At 35.8% G+C, this 18,234-nt stretch overlaps 1 protein-coding gene across 1 annotated transcript in view; it reads left to right on the forward strand.

Annotated features, from left to right (window-relative positions):
• The window catches only part of CSMD1 (CUB and Sushi multiple domains 1), a 1,279,784-nt gene that overhangs the window by 975,026 nt on the left and 286,524 nt on the right, over positions 1-18,234 (forward strand). The window contains exon 22 of the mRNA XM_067294827.1: positions 10,251-10,420. Within this exon, the coding sequence (XP_067150928.1) occupies positions 10,251-10,420 (170 nt within the window). The remainder of the gene's footprint in view (positions 1-10,250; positions 10,421-18,234) is intronic.

Raw genomic sequence — 18,234 nt, forward strand, 5'->3', positions numbered from 1 at the left:
TCCTACCTATTACAGTGTCATTTACATTTCACAGCTGACTACTGTTTCCTGAGTGTACAGCCCATCTTTTAGTGAGCTGGTCCCCCTAGAGTGTGTACAGAACCAAGAGTGATGCTCCTAGGCAGTCATGCACTTCTATACATCCCCAAAACTATGCCAACCACAGAAGCTTGGTGATTACTGGGATACAGAAATGAAGTGGAACAACTAAGTCTGCTGAAGTCTCTGATTCTGAGGCTAAGGTCTACCTAAGGGACACCATCATAATCAGGTCCTTCCAGAAAAGTGGTTTTGACTGCTATCATGTCATCTTCACCAGCCTTTTTTACAGGAGCCACACAACTCATCTAGGAAAACTGTGTCTAAAGTGGATTTCCTAGATGTCATGTAGCAAATCGAGTCTATACTTTTCATCATGATTTTCTGACCTTTCAGTTTGCTTTAAACTAGACTAGGTGGGAACTTTCCACCCATCTCTACACTGAAGTTGTGCTGCAGTTCACAAAGGAATTGGAAGACACAAAGGTTAAGAGAGAAAGCATTCCTGTAAGTGAGGGTGTAACTCTAGTTAGGGTGCTTTATGCAAAAAGGAGTCCCCTGTTATGGGTTCTAATTCCAGGATAACTTTTATTTTTTAAATTGAATGTGATGTCAGGCAGTAAACTAGAAATAGAGCTAGAATCCATAAAATATTCCCCCACGCACAGAAATACACATTCTCCCATCTCAGTGCCATAGTCCTGAGGTTTCACTGTCATGTGACAGTGCAGAGTGCTGCCCCTGGCTTCATGAATCTTATATTCCCTTCTGCACACTGGCATGGCTTTGTCAGCACAGAGAGAAGTTAAATGCAGTTCTGTTTAATTAGTGGATTCCAGTGGCAAATAGCTTCTCATACTTGCAGGAAATGGGCTATGTGCAAAAGCAGAAATGTGACATGAAACAGAAGATACCCAGTGAGTATACACATTTCAAGAGATAGATGGCTGCTTAGTAGGAGCTGGGGGAGAGGAGGGGTAAGAAAGGAGTTTAGATTGAAGTTTTGAATGCTGGATCTGATGTACACTTAAATCATCTAGGTGACTAAGTGCTTTTTAAAATTTGGCATTATCATTTGCAGTGATCTTCTAACAAATGAGGAAATTAATCTTTTAGTTTTGGCATTCTTTTATGGTATGCTATGGTATGTGGATAAAACGCTGAAAGGGTGAGCCATTTTTTCCTTCCTTCATACTTGTGAAAGGTGTCCTATAGAAACCTATCAGAGTGAAGGGAACTCTGCAGTGAATTGCAAGGTACAGTGTCCAAGTATAGAAACCTTCTCACTTTGCAGAATACATCTCAGAGATTGCCACTTCACCCTGTTTGATTTGTTACTCTCAGAGAGGTATAGTACAATAATATATGTTTATCAGATCACAGAAGATACAGCTTTGCTGTAAGACAAGTTTAGGTACAAAACAATAAATTTAGTTTATGCCATCATATTCTGTCACATTAATTGCAAAATTGCAGAATCAAGAGAAAATTATAAGACAAGAAAATGAAAATACTTGATTGTATTTAATAGTCATTTTCTTTTAACTGATTAATACTTTGGCTAATGTGAATAGCTTTTACTTAGCCTCTCTACTCAACATTGTGGCTGTAGAACTGTGCATATTACTAGAGATGGTTGTTTCCTCCTGTTCACAAAAAAGTCAAATAACTAAACACTTTTATTTCCTCTTCTTGGATTTAGGCCCTAGGGCATCCCATGATAACGAGAGGAAAAGTTTGAGTTAGTTCTTCGAATCTCCTTTCCTAGTTTGCCATAATTTAGATTTCTTCTTTTTTTTTTTTATACTTGATTTGCATGCTTCTTCTGTCTACTTGCCTGTGTTTTCCCTGTTCACTGTCTCCTTAAGAAGCTGTTATAAATCTTTGTCTAGGACATATCATGAAAAATACTATCTGTACAGTAACTCATTCAATTCAAACTAGACTTTCAAGTGTAAGCATTGCACAGGATCTAAGAATTATGCATCAGTATAATAAACTTGTCATGAATAGTGTATTTTTTACCTATATTACTTCTCTGTCCCCCATTAGCCATTTCATCTTTATAGAGTGTTCCTAAAACAAGCTGTGACGAACTTCAAGCCTAGAGCTGAAAAGAAACAGCTACTTAATATTTTCATTTCAAATCTGAATGGTGTTCCTCTTTCATTAAATTTTACACAGCACTTGATTTTTAATAGTACATTAATACTGTATTTGACCAAAATCTTCACTGAGGTATTGTTCATTGATATTCATATTAATATAACATTAATTTATCATGTTCAATTGTTATAGTAAGTAGTACATGAATAGTTAATGATAGGGTGCTAAAATAAATTGCTGACACTTTCTAATAAGTTGTTTCTTTTTAATAGTTTACTACTCTTCACTGCAAAATTATCAATTATATTTAATATAATTTGTCATGTTGCAGCATGCAGTTAATTTCCATGGAGACTGAAATGTGAGAACCTTGTTAGCCTGAATAGCACTGGAGATTTCTTGAGACCCTTAAGATTTGGCATTCACTGTTTTCTTTAAATTCTCTGTAGCATAAAATTTCAATTTGAGTTTCCCTTTGAGAATTCAAACCAAGTCTGAAAATTGTTATTCATTTTTGAATAGCCTTTATGCAGAGAGAGTTCTCATTTAAGTTATGTGTAGCTGCTCATGAGCAGAAAATCTTCAATAGCATCAGCATTTGAATCTCTGCATCTTAAGGCAGTGTGAAGGATGTGTATGCATCCAGGATCCACTGTGTTTGGGAAAGCTGTATTTAACTGCTGTCATATTTAAGTTGTTAAATCTTTAACTAGATTTCTATTTCATATAACTTACTTGAAGTTATTTAATGGGATTTTTAAAAATTTAAGTTTCTTCATCTTGTATCTTTCAATTTCTTCATCTTATATCATTGCATTTTTAGAAACACGACTGCAGGGTCTTTACCTTTCTTGAATCCTTCTCTGTCATTGTTTGACATAAAAATGAAGATTTATTTAAATTGGTACCTGAGTCCCAATGTAGCTGAATCTTCAAAATATAGAGCAGTATAATAATTCCATTTTTTACTTGTCTCTATTTCAGACTTAAAAAATGAATAGACAGGAAACACTAATGGATTTCAGCTGGTGCATAGTGGGCACTCTGATTCTATTTTCAAAATGAACGGAAGGGGTGATTTGGATATGAGACCTTTTATCTTAATCACCTAAATTCAGAAGGAACAATTGCCTGAGGTCTTCCTTTTGCCTTCTTTCTACATTTTAAGGTTGTTTTATCTTGAAAAGATAAATAATGTAGGGATGTTATCTTTATACCTCATTGTCAGGCAATTTTGCTGTTGTGTGAAAACACAGAGCATATTGTATTCGGCTTCATTTATGATCCCTTTTGCCCTGGTGATAGTATCACATTACCATCCTACTGGGTGACAATATTACCCAATAGAAAGATAAACAAAACCTATCAACAGTCTGAGCTCAAATTGTTCTCATGTTTTGTGAACTCCTACACCATTTTGTAAATACAGCAAAGGTGTTCTCTATTCAGTAAAAGAGCTTTGTGCAAATAAGCCTTTAGACTGCTAATATATGACTTTTATTTCATCTCTGCTTTGGAGATCTTCTTAAGATCCTGTCAAGCCTTTTAGCAAGATGTCTAGAAGAAAAGTAATAGAGCAAACTTTTCCACTAAACAAAGTTATTGTTACATTTTTTACATGAACTGTATTTCAAAGCATTTTAAGAATCCCTGAGTTTTGCTTGTTTTATAGAATCTGTTTTCATATTCAGGAAGAGTTTGATGATCTTCAAAAGATCTACCTTCTACAGTTTCCTTTTATCCAATTTAAAGTGAGAGAATGAAAAGAAAGAAAAAAAACCTACTTATGTAAATAAAATTTAAGTGACTTTTTTAAACAAAAGAACAAAGAATGGAGTCAAGTATCTGTTTCAGACAGATTGCTCTCACTACAATGGAAAAAAAGAACGGTTTAATAAGGTAGCATTTTCCAGTTTGCTGCAGCCCTCAGCAAGGTTACAAGAGACTATTCAGACGCTGTAGTAAAAATAAAGCATATAGTTTCTTCTCTAAAACCTTTTCCCTCTGGATATAGGTAGTATACACTCAATAAGTAAATGCTGTTTGCTTTGAGGGAATTGTTACATAGCTGTTTTCCACAATACTCTGGGATAATTCTCAGGTAGATACATTGTTCTTTATTGCCCTTTTGATTTCACAATAAATAAATAAAAATAACTTTAGAAACCCCACAAAGTTCAAAAGCTGTAATAGAGTTAGGTTAATCTGCTTTTATCTTCTTGTCTCCTTTTGAAATGTATACCCAGTACCATGTCGTGTTTTTTTGTTTGTTTGTTTTGTTTTGTAAAGGAGATGAATATAAGTGGCCTTGCATTTTAGATACAAGGGTTTGGCAGTCTTCCATAGTTTGACAGACTTGAAGCTTGAAGACTCTGAACTAGAACCATATAAAAAGCTGACATTTGCAGAGCAAAATTATTTTTAGTACATGCTAGATTAATCTATATAACAAACCATTGAGACATGATGGCAGTAGATTCTGTAATACTTACAATCGACTGTGTAGAGAGAGTTTGGAAGTTTAGTGTAGAGAATTTATTCTTTGCTTAGAAAGAAAAGGGCAAACAAATACTTGTAGCGCTACAAGCACATTTTCATTTAAATTAGCTACATTAAATTAGCATGCATTAAAATGACAGCACAATTTTGCTGCATAAATAAGGAGGTATCCTTAAAGGAGGTCACTCTCCCTTACTTCTCATCCTCACCTGAGGATGCTCAGATGTTCACTAAGCTCATCAAAAGGTGTTCCCTGTTTTTAAGTTACAGACACTTAAAATCTAGTGGTTTGTGGTGAAAATACTGATACATACTTATTTGTTTCATGTCTAAATGATTCTTTAGTAATTCCAATTCAAATTAAGGACTAGATTGGCTGGGATAGATTGAACATGTGAGTCTTTTTAGTACTCTTGCACAGTGTTTAAAGTATGGTTATTTTACAGTCTAAATAAAGTTTCATATTAAAATCATCCTCCCTTTTTATTTATAGTCTGTGTCCTATTAATCATCTCCAGTGATCTTCTAACAAAGTTTTAAAAGTTATCAAAATAACATAAAACTTCTAATTTGATAGGTCTTGTCAGAACAGAGTAGTCTCTATTTCATGTTACTTCTGGGAGAACATGCTTTTCTTTCTTCTCCCCCCCTCAGTCTCAAAACAATTGTGGACAAGTTACCAGAATCCCACTGTGTCCTTCCTAGAGTATATCTCAAAGATGAGTCTGTCCTATCCTTTTGAATGGAAGCTTTCTTTGATTTCTTTTGAATTCTAAGGAAGTAGTGTAAACTGTTGCTTTCTTCAGATAAAATTCCCTACTGGGTTTTATATACACATATATACACATATACATACATTTTATATATATATATATATATATACACACACACACACACACACACACACACATATATGTTCCCCTCAGGACAGACTTTTACACGTTTTCTTTTGAAACAATCTGTTGGATTACCCATTTCTTGGTTATTGCTCCAAAATATATTTAAAATACCTGAGTAAATTGAGAAGAATGCAAATGATAGTTACATCTTGTCTGTTTAGGTTAGTGAACTGATTGGAGTACCACTGACCACATTGATGATAGTATACTATAAACTTTGAATCAATTTATGTTGCATCTTGAAAAATCAAATAAACTGTCACAGAATCAAAGGAAAAGAGGGAAAAACTCAAGGAGGGATCTTTATTACATCATAATACATAAGTGCTATGTTTATTTATCTAGAAAATTTTAATTTAAATAGATGCAGATTTTAAGTTATTAAATTATACCTGCATTACTATTATTCTACTCATCTAAACATATAGCATAATCTGAAAAAGAGCAATATGAAATACATTCCCTTCCTTTAAAGACTACAATTGAACGGCCAAGTCCTGAAAATGCTATTTGCATACAGCACATCCAGTGGATATAAGTGATAGTATATGCTCATGTATCTACTCACTTAAATTCGCAAAAATTTCTACAAGCTAAGGTTGTGGTTCAAAGTATGGTAACAGAATATCAATAATAATTACTTGAAGATCGATAAGCATTATTTCTCATGGCAAATTCTGTATTTTTCAATGCTTGCAGAATTGGGAGGCATATAGATGCTAATGCTGATATACTTGATTTTTATAGGAGAGGTGCACATGCTTGATATTCAATAAATTTTATTTAATAAATACAAGCAGAAATGAAGGTTCTCATGTATAGGGACATGAGGCATCCAGAAATCTTATCTCTTTTATCTATATGCCTAAGGTGAGGGCAGTTCCCTGCAACTCTGCAGGAATCTGGAAGGTGTTGAAGTGATGTAATGGCATGAAAGAGAAAAAGTCCTCTGTAGCCAAGGACTAAAGAGTTCTTTCAAGATCATCTGATAGGATTTGTCTATATTACTTCTGGTAGTAAAATCAGTAGTTACTCAGAGAACATGTTCTAGATAAGGAAGGTTGCATGAAATCTTTCAGTGGAGATTGTGAGGTTTTTTTTATTTTTCAAGTACAGTAGTTGGATGAGCCATATCAGTCCCTTAAGCAAAACTTCATAGTTTTCAAGAGATCTGGCTTCATTCCCCTCATTTCTGTAAAAAGGATTTTAAACTATATTTGATATCTCCTAGCAGAATGGCCTGGCCCATGTGGCTAAAGACTGTTGTTTCATTTTGCATAAACAATTAAAGACTTATTGGAGGCAATGGAAAGGGAAGGGTATATGAACGTATTTTTCTAATCTAGTTGTTCAGTAGTCACATTGCAACAATGAATGTTGATTCATGGGTTATTTCAGAATTTTATTTCCCAAATGTTTAATGTATGAATTTCCTTGAAGAAGTGGTCTTCTTTCCTCTGTGTAATGCCATACTCATTATGCTAAAGAGGTTAGTCCACATTTGCTCACTTTGTGACTAACTGGTTTTCTAATCCATTTATATGAAGCAGAAGTTGTAGAAGATGCATTTTTAAATTGCCAGAGGCAGAGGAATGAGTTGAATTTAGGTGTCACACATTATGGCTTCATGTGTTAGTTACTACACTACTGTAGGTAAAGGATCTACTGCAGATATTACAACAGAAAAAAATCATGACATTTTCGGTACTGCTGTGTAAAATATTTGGGCCCAGAGGCCATTTGAGTGCCTAAAGCTCTTCCTACTGCCTAGCACAGGCTCTACATACTGCTGTTCATGGCTTCTCTTCTGAGGTTCTAGATGATCTTTATGGTGATTGATCATAAGTGAAAAAGAGATTTCAGGAATTAAGACATCACATCTCCAAAAGCTTTCATGGCCTGGATAGAAAGAAGTCTTTCCACGGATGGGGCTAGCATTTCACTGAAAAAAAAGTCACCTAAATCTCCTCCAGGCAAAGAAATTGGGGAAGCCAATCAAAATTGACCTTACTTTAATATCTTAACAGTAGTGGAAAGTGGCAAGAAAACCTTAACTTGAACTGTCACATCTTTTGGATAATTTTCCTATTGAGGAAGGGAAGTTGACAAAGAAGAGCTTGCTCTTCTTTGGAAGCTTCCTTCTGGGGGCTGTTTGTGCCAGTGATTCACTGGCACAGATATGAGATGAGCTGGGAAACATCACTGATCAGAGGTCAGGAACAACTTTTGGTATGGTAAAGAAGGGAAGGATTTTCCCCAAACATTGCATAGCTGTCAAATGTTTGCAAGATATTTGAGAAAGGATAGTATGCACTGAAAACAGAATGTGATTCGATGGGATGGGTTGGAGGTATAAGAGTGCAGACTTGGTTTAGAAGAATTTTGCAATGTAATTGAATTTTAGTAAGTAACTAATTTTACATAACAGAAAGAATGACTGCTTTTTCCTGAATGCGTTACACTTTAGAAGGATGTTAACATATTAACCTGATCTTTGTAACCGTGTTCATCTGTGATCTTATACATCAGTATGTTATTTGCAGATTTCAGTTGTCATAGTTTTGATCTTTTGATAGACTCCTAAAACAGGAAGTTTGTCCAATTCCAGATGCAGGAAATCTCATTGTATACTTTTTCTATTATGAAGATAATTATTTGTACCTTTTGAAAACAGTATAAATTCTCTATATTTTATTTTTCTAATTGAGAATCATATTTAATATTTTTGCCATTGGTTATCTTCCTTGAACTTAATTTAATTTTGTGTTATGACACAGAGAATATTATTCATGGGTTTTGTCTGAATTGTTTATGATACCTGTTGGTGGTGTGTATGTCTTAGTGGTTTGCATTCAGTCACTGAAACAAGGTGTAGAATACTCTAGGAACATTATGTAAAGAAAAAAAAGACATTTTTTTCTTTGCTTCTTCAGCCTCTGCATTTTAGATTTTTGAAGAAGGTAGATAATAAGACACAACTACAGCCTAAGGGAACATAGAAATATTTATATTTTATCCTTCCTTCCTTCCTTCCTTCCTTCCCTCCCTCTGTCCGTCCATCTGTCCTTCCCTCCTTCCCTCCTTCCTTCTCCTCTTCCTTCCCACCCTCCTATCCCTCCCTTCCTTCCCTCCCTCTCCTTCCTTATTTCTTTCTTGAATTTTACTGAATTAATTATAGGAGGTAAATCTAAAATACAAAAAAAGTCAATGTTCTTTAGTCTTTTCAAAAGCAAGAAACACATAATTTTGATAATGCCTGTCAAGGCCTCTGAAATTTAAACTCAATATTTTTAGATTATTTCTATATAAATATAAAACATGCATTTCTCCCTGAAGATGTTTACATGAATTATTTTCTGGTGCCTCTAAAGAATACATTTTCAAAGTGGTTCCTTATACATGTATCTGATAAACCATAATCAGGTTTATTAAAATTGTAAATCCCTCCCCCCTTCCCCCCCCCGCACATACACTTCCAAGAATGAATATTTTAATGTCCTTGGAGTCCTAGTCCTGGTCTATTTAACATATACAGAAAAGAAAGGGAAGAGAAGAGAGAAGAGAAGAGAGAAGAACCCAAACTTTTAAACCAGTAGCCTTGCTATAAAAAAAACCCGTGTTCTTTTAGGATTTTGCATTTCTTTATTATTATTATTTTAATTGTTTTATCTTTATGTCAAGCTCTGAATGAACTCTGAATGATGTTCAGGTAAAAATCTGGATGCAACAATACATTTTATCTTTAGGCTGAACAATGAGACCTAAATACCAGTCAAGCGTGTCTGTATTAAAAAAAAAAAAAAGATTGTAGATAAATATTAGTATTTTATGTTTCATTTGGTGTTTTTAACTCTTTTTTAAGTATCTCAAATGTTTGCTTGAACAGGATGCCAGTTTTCTTTTTTATCCCTTTGGATGTTTTCTGTTTGCATACTGAAATTTATATTACACATTTTTAGTCTTTATTCAGAAAGCAAACTGAGTCCACAGGCTGGAACATGCCACTTTTCTTTATACTCTATCCTTTTCTTTACGAGGGAGTAATGACAAAAATCTCTACTGCTGACAGTGTCTATAAGTTCTCATTCTAGATGGCTGCGAAAAAGACTTATCTACTCTTTTATCTGGAGCTGTCTGCTTGGCCCTGACAGATGTCAATAGATTCTTGGTTTTGTTTTTTATTCCTGGTGGGTGGGAAAAAAAAAATTGAGTACTCTCGATTTATTGCCAGATACTTTAATATCAGCAGTTAATTCCCTGTTTTTTCTAATATTTATTTGTAAAGCTGAGCAGGGGATTAAGTGCAAGCAATGTTACATTTGTTTGATATGCTACCACAATAACTATGTTTCAACAAAACTTCCAGTTTTTATGGAATCAGACTAACCCACATTACAGGTTAGTCTGATTGTAGGACCAAGGAATAAAATGGAGGGAAAGGGGACTAGATAAAAGGACCCAAGTTTTCTTCAGTATAAAAACAAAACATATAATAAATATATCCAGTGAAATGCTGGAGATAGCAACTTTGCAGGGTTTTTTAGGAGTTTGTCCAAAAGATGAAGTCCAAAAGAAACATACTTTTCCTAGACAGCCACTAGCACTTTAGGGTTTTCATAGAGTGTAAATATTACTGAAAATAACCTTTTTTTTCTTGAAATGGATAATTCACTTTTTTTTTTTTTTTAATGTGTCTATTTTCTGTAGCTGAATGTGGAGCAACTGTCTCTGGAAACGAAGGAACACTGCTGTCTCCAAATTTTCCATCTAATTATGACAACAACCATGAATGTATCTATAAAATTGAAACAGAGGCTGGAAAAGGAATCCGTCTGAGAGCCAGGAGCTTTCAGCTGCGTGAGGGAGATATTGTTAAGGTAAAAAGAAAATTGTTTCAGTTTCTACCATCTTCAACACTCATATGTGTGGACAACTCATTTTAACACTAATTCTTTTTATCTTCATTTCACTTTCTCACACAGAATTTAAATTCTAGCATCACTTTTCTTTATACCAGATTCAAAGAAAATATAACACTGAGTGATATGACATTAAGAGTGCAATGGTATTTATGGAAATATTAAACTACTGTGATGTGCCACTAGAGGGGTGTCCGGGATTCTTTCAGATTCCGTGATTAGTTGTACTGAACTCGAGAGATCATCATTTGTCAAGTGTGAGAATTTATTAGAGCTAAGAGGTTATAACAAAGCTAACTACAGCAAAGCTAGAAATATAACAGAACTGAAAATATATATACATATCAGAGCTCTACATTTCAATCATGGGTGCACAGTACAACAACTGCTCTTGCCCCTTCCTTGAGGGCCACCCCTCCGGTATAGTCTTCCCCAGATTTCCAAGCAGTGGGTGCACAGTACAGCAGCTGTTCTTGTCCCTTATGGGCCATCCCTCCAGTATAGTTTTCCCTGTTTTTTCCTCACCACACTGCTGACACCGGGGCATCCTCACTGACCAGTGGGTCCTCAAGTCGCAGGCCTGCTGACCATGGGTCCAAGTCCACAACAAATGCACGTGGCTTACTCTCTTTTATACCCAGTCAAAACAATGCCAGCCCACAGCTATACAAAGGCCCTGTGGCCTCAGTCAACAGCAGCACCCACATCAACAGGTGACCTAGTGCTCAGCCCACAACACTGCTCAGGTTGGTAGCAACGTGCCCATTAACAGGTTGTTCTGTGGGGAATGGCTCCACAGCTGCGAGGTGTCTATGGTGTGGGTCTGCGGTGTCACTTCCCCTTTGTCTGGACTTGTCAGTGATGGGGTCGTTAGAGGGTGCGCCCCCAGGCTGCAGCAACCCCACAGTGTGGCTGCTCCGGCCATGGTGCACCCGGGGTTTGTTAACTCTCGGGGAGCATCCCAGAGCAAACCCCTCTAGTATGGGCTGCACCATCCAGAGTCCCACGCTTGCCTCTGTAGTGCCTCTCAACTATTTACACTCAGATACAATCTAAAAAGAAAACCTAAAATGTGAAACTATTATGTTGGGAGTTACAAGTGTCTGTATGATTTTCTGTTCACAGTAATATTATAAATGTAGTGTTGTAATTATTTTTAAAAGGACAGTTTCTAATTGCGTATGGCACATTTTTGAAACATTTTTAGTTTCTTACTTTGTCTTTTGCAGCAGTGGTAATTTTGTTTCAAAGTAACTCATTTGCTCATTTGAAAAGAAGGAAGCCAGCTAACCTACAGCATTGTAATAATGACTCAAAATGTAATTACGGAAGATGGTTTGCCTTCTTTTACTCTTACTTTGGAGATAACCTTTGAAACACATCCTTAATATATAAAGATTTTGAACATGTAATGTATGCTTATTTACAGTATGCCTATATATTTTTTAAATAATTGCTGCTGCATTTTGTGTATGTAATGAAAATCATGAAATTCGTCTGAAGTGTTGAACGTGCATTAAATTACTCTCTAACTTTTTTTTTTGGTAATTTTTCAGTGTTAATTACCACTTGGAATCATCAAATAAGTCAGAATTCAGTCAGCAACTTGCTGTCTGGGAACTTCCTAGCAACCCATTTTAATGTGTTAGAAATTACTGTCTACATTTCTAACCTGATTTTGCTATTTTTATTTGCACTGAATGCTTTCCATAAGTAATTTCAAATATATTATTATTATGAAGCAAATATTGTTTGCCATACTTTTATCCATTTTTCCATTTTGAGAGTCTCCTTATGTAAATAAGAGTGTGATAATTTGAACTTACACTTTTCCTGTGAAGTACAATGCACTGAGAGATGTAAGGAAGAAGAGAGAGGAAAAAAAAAGAAAAAAAGAAAAAAGGGAGCTGCCCTTTAAGTACTGGCTTTACTAATATGGGAATTTGTATCTTTGCTGATAAACTTGTTCTTTTTAATAAGTACAAACTGGATTTGACCATGAAATAAGCAAAACCTTAGGAATCTCCAACACTGTTAGAATGTTACATTCAGAAGAGTAGCATTTTCTCCATCTTTATCAACAAAATCATTCAAAATGAATTCTTCCATGCTTGAGTGGGCACCTTGAATGAATCACTGCAAGAACTTGGCTCGTGCTTTTTCTTCCAGAGCGAAGAGAATTGAGTAAGTGGGGAAACCATATGGTCAATAATGTCTATTGCTCCCGTGTTCCAAGGTTTGACAGTGCAGATCCCCCAAATTCTTTTCAATATGAATAGATGCAGTAGACAGCAAAGAACTTAACTGCTCACTGAGCTGTTTGGATACTGTACATAAGTCTCCCAATAGCTTTGCACATACTAAGTTTATAAATAATTTAACAGACTATCTGAAGAGGAAATTCTTAAAAAATTGTGAACAAACATTCAAGAAACTCAATTATCATTTGGAACCTTTCATATGGATGGCAAGCATACTTAGAGCTCTTCCCTGGAGATGTGAGAAAGATTTGCTTGAGAGAAAGTTGTTCCAAGCAATCTGTTAGATTCTTTCTTCTTTTTACAGATCTGTAAGCATCTACACTTACAAATTGTCACATTACTGCTGAGGATCCTAAGGAAACAGAGGCAAAACTATGGCTATGTCTGTTCTACAAGGCCTATTCTCTGTTTCTGAAGGCAAATGACACAGCACAGCTTGAATTTATACAATTAAACTCTCTTCCCCTACAGCCTCTCCATAACTTGTATTTATAAAAATGTACTCTGTTCCTTCTCCGCTCCCAAAACAGGATGGTTCCATTGGAACCAGCTCTTGACCTATGCAAGCCCCCAAATCTTACCCAGGCATCATCTGGAAGACTGCCAATTGGCCTAGGCCAAAATCTTGACTCAAAATGTGCTGGGGGTTAAACAGTGTGGGCAACTAAATTTTAATGCTTGAAGTTATGTCCTGGCTTTGGTTATGTTAGTGATAGTCCGGCTAAGATACTTCTAGTATTCAGATTATATAAACTTATCCATTCAGCCTCTGATTTCTCTAGTTATTTTATGGAACATATTCTTCTAGACTGACTGAAATGCTCTTTCTAGTCTTGCCATGCAGCATAAGGAGATACCGTTTGATTACCACTAAAAAAGAGGCATTTTGTGATAGTTTAAAATATGCTAGCTGAAAGCAGAGAATACTCCAATAACCTAGCATAGAAAGCCATCTAGAAAAAGAATGTTTGTTTCTCAAAATGATGCCAGTTATCTCAGGAACATAAGAAATACCTTGTTGGGTCAGATCAAGTGTTCCATTTAACAGTGTTCTATTTCTGCTAATGGTAATAGGAGGTATTATTTAGGGAAAACATACAAGCCTGGCCGCTCCATTCCCCTTATGCTCCCCCAGCATTCATAGCTGTTGGATTAAGTTAGACAACACTTTGCTGCTTATTCTCTTCATTGTCTGTTATGAACCTGTTGTCTTTGAATTTGTTAGTCCTTTAAATCAGTTGGCACTATCTCCCTCCACTGTGACAGCAAAGCCTGGAAGTTCATCCCCTATTGTGTAAAGTTGTACTTTCTTTTATCCCTTTGAAATCAGCATCAGAAAGTTTCATCAGTGTACCCCTTTGCTCTAACAATGCCGGATTTGGTGAATAGTTTTGCATTCACGTTCTCTAATGCCTTCATGATTTTGTAAACCTCGGTCATATGCCTGCTCGGCCTTCTGCTGTCCAAACTTACTCTCTGCTTCTAAGACAAATGCTCTGAAATCATTGCCCTTGTCTGTACTTTCCATAACTTCACTGTGCTCTTCAAGACAGACACAGACCAGAACTATACAGAAGACTCAAGAAATTGGTACTACAAAGTCTTTATAAAGAGGCAAGATAATGGCTCTTCCAACACTCATATTTCAAGGATATGCTAATACTGCATCATCTTGAGGACTAACTGTCAATTTTGTTTGTGCACATTTGGAGTGTTAGTTGTTCCCTCATACAGGATTGCAAATATGTCTTCCTCAGTGATTTCTCAGAGGTCTCTGCTGTATTCCTTTTCCATTTTATTTTTCCTTTTTTTTGGAAGAAATTAGCCTTTTTTTATATCAATTAGGAAAAAGAGAAATACCTTATGAACTACAGTGCCTCATTTTTCAGCAGGAAGGGTGATTTCATTCTCAGGGAACACTCTGTTTTGTTTCTCTTATTCCCTAAAGTGGTTCAGAAATGTGTCTGAACTGTCATTGCTTGCTCTGGTTATATCCTATTTTAGGCAAATACATACCATCTACTCTCTTTCTTTTCCTTCTTCCCTTTTCTTTCCTGATATGCATGGGAAGGAGATCTGAGCATGTGAAAAAGACAGTCTCTGGCAAGACCTACAGCCTGAGCAACTGGGTTAAGACACTTTCCAAAAGCATACACGTTTGTCACACCACTCCAGAAACACTCTCCCCCACACCTTGGGCAGAGCTGCAGGTATCAAAATCATTTTTACTTTCGTATCTGCACCCTAAATGTGAGCAAGATACCATATAAACACCAGATGCGTTTGTGTTTGCACAGAAGAAAGCCCCAACACTTTGCTTTGCAAGCAGCTTGAATGGGATGCATTAAGGTTTAATATAGGACACCTTCACACCTGATATCTTTGTTTTTGCAGGAAAGATATATAACATCTCAGAAATGTATAATATCACTATTTGTTTGAAGAGAGATCTGTAAGAATTCTCTGAGAATTTAACCTAAAGTCTTAGGAATATGTGCAGGAAGATGCATAGCGATGTCAGGAAGATGTACAGGAAGTCTCTCTCAAGAGACCTTCTCAGAAAAGACTTGTGAGAGTGTTAGTACGCCCACATCAAATGTGTGCCAGGCATGTTCTAACAATAAATATCGTGTAGACAATCGAGCTCTGGTGCCCTTACTCCTACCCTGGACCTGTTTAATTGACAGGCATAAACATAGCTTTAGTGTTCCAGATGTGCCACTTCTAACTCCTAATCTTATTTTTCCTTTTATTTACGTTTGCCTAGCTTGAAAATCTAGCTTTTCATTTTCTATCTGTTTTTATGGTCACTTGCCCAGTGTTGCTGTTAATTTCAGCTGTCTTCTAGGACCTTTGTTTGGAAGGCTACCTGACAAAGTTTTAGAACAATGAGGGTTAGAACAGGTTATACACAATCTGGAGCTAATAACCCTCAAATATGGTTGCAGTCGTTGTGCAGCTCAGGATGCTATATTCTTATACTGACAAGAAATGCTATCAAAATATTTTACATCGGTTATAGTATAAAGCAAGATATTTAGAACTTTGCAGCAAAGCCATCTCTCCCTGCAGTTGGTGCCTAGATCATTACATTCACCTCTCTGTAGCTATAGGGACTCTGAACACTGTGGGAGACAGATTTTGTTCATTTCAAGCTGTTAGACAGCAAGTGGGAGTGCAGGATTTCACCCTAATCTATGTTTTCCAGAACTAGGATTTCTCAAACATCACAAAGACCCATAATTATCTGTGCCTTGGTGATCAAAAAAGTCATCAGGCTTTTTGCTCTAAGACAAGCCTGCCTCTTGAATCTTCATGAAATAATTTCTGATCTCACAGAAACAAAGCTGTATTTGTCTTTTGTTTGTCTTCCTTTCGTGGATACTCCAGACATAGTTAAAGCATGACAAGCCCCATATAATGTTTTTGGTTTCAACATAATCAGAAGAGTTTTGGTTTCAGGATCTGCTCATTCTCTCAAGTACAGCTCAGTTTGCTACTGGATCCTCTTTGTTACAATCTGTTTATGCACAGCTAAACACTCTGTGCTGATTGCAGCTGTTGAAGATAAGTGAACAGTGCTTTTAGTGAATGTCCAACTTTAAGTGCATTAGGTATATCATTTTTAGAGGCTAAATTTTTTAACAAGCCACCTTTGAGGTTCTATACTCAACAATGGAGAGATAAAATCTTTCCATGACAGATTGCTATAATTTTTAAATGCATATTTTAAGATTGGGATATTAGTATACATATATATTTTTTTCTCTTCCATAAGTCTAGCTGAGCAAAAATTGTAATTAAGATGAAAAATAAAAATACTTAATTTTTTTTTTTTTTAGAATAAAAGTTTTTGAGTCAGTAAATGTTTTTAGTTCTGGGGGAGAAAACATTTAACAATAGCCTGTTTTTGTTTGTTTACTTGTTTTTAAAATATAAAAACAATTCCAACTGTATATATTCCACCAGGTTTACTGCTGGCAAAGTAGTAATTGTAAAATTCAGCTGTATATTGAGGTTAAGTGGTGCACAAGAAACAGCAGACAATTTACAAAAATTTCTGATATCAGTAAGATTATGTGCATGAGTAATGATCAAGACTAGTGATTTCAAAGAGAGCACTTGCAGGTTACTACACATGTGAGCAAAGGTTCTTGCAGCTGTGGCAAAGTTTGGACTTGAATTGAGGGGAAAGAAATCATTATTCAGGTAAAGAAATATAAACAGAGTTACCATTTTGAGGCATAGGGCTAAACTGAATACCTGGGTCATCTGATTATTTTAAAGCTTACGCTTTCTCGGTCACTCAGAGTTCAGAATCCTGACCTCTCTGTTTTAACTGCCACCTGAAGTTTTATCATCCTATAGTCTGAGTACTGTGGGTGAAATCTTCATCATGCAATCACTGCAAATTTGCTAGAGCCAACAGTGAAACCAGAATACAGTTCCACATCTTGCCTCTATTTTGCAAACTATCTTCGTTATTTCTTTATGGCAGAAAAAGTAGTACTTGGTAATTATAGTATGTGAACTGTATTTTCAGAGTGGTTCTCATAAATGAGTTAAAAATATGCACTATAGATGGCTTAATAGTGACTATGTTTATACTAGTGTTTTAAATGTGTCTCACACATCTCTCCTCTTGCTCTGGAGACAGTCACATGTGACAGATCTCCTCCATATACCAGAACACAGTGATTGCGTGCAGCCTGCCTATTGGGAATGGTCCTTGGCCCATGCTCATTGCCATTCCGTGCCCAAGAATTATTTGGGAAAATATTGCCTTGCCCAAAGTGAAACTTTGCCGGGGACAAGTCAAGGAAGTTATCAGTATAGACAATTGAGTTCCAGTGCTTAAATTTGTACCCTGACACTGTTTCAGTCATTAGAAGAGAGATGTACCCAGTTATGTCTGTAACATCAGCAATTATGGGACCAGAGTCATCGGTTAAAAATAATCAGTTCTTTTTTACTGCTCCTTTCACATGGTTCTTCTTCTCACCTCATTTTTATGTCGTGAGTGGTGTTTTAGTTATACCTGAATGTATCTTGAGAGATACTGTTATCTAACTTGTTGATCATCAGGGTAGTAAGAATATCTACAACATTTAGTAAAGTACAACACCTTCACAGCTGGATGTCTAAAAGTGTGTGCTAACAATGTATGAAACATAAATGATGACCAAAACCTTAAGCATAAATATTCAATATTTTAAAAAGGAAAGTTGTAGTTATTAGCTATTTTTAGTGTGATTGTGGCTTTTGCACTAGATATCTACAGTCACATTAGGCCATATAAGAATATCAGGGTAAATCATCCTTTCCTGTGTATTAGAAACCAATTGGTCAGATTCGTTACTTGCTTTTGTACAAGTATCCACATTTTGGAAATAAAAACCACACTTAAAAAATGCTTATTTTCCGAAGAAAAAACACAGGTAATTTATTTAACATAAATAAGAAATCAGCTTGCTAAATTCATTTTCTGACAAAAAAGCACAGAAGACTATT

Source organism: Apteryx mantelli, chromosome 3 (assembly GCF_036417845.1).
Source record: "Apteryx mantelli isolate bAptMan1 chromosome 3, bAptMan1.hap1, whole genome shotgun sequence".
Classification (NCBI taxonomy): domain Eukaryota; kingdom Metazoa; phylum Chordata; class Aves; order Apterygiformes; family Apterygidae; genus Apteryx; species Apteryx mantelli.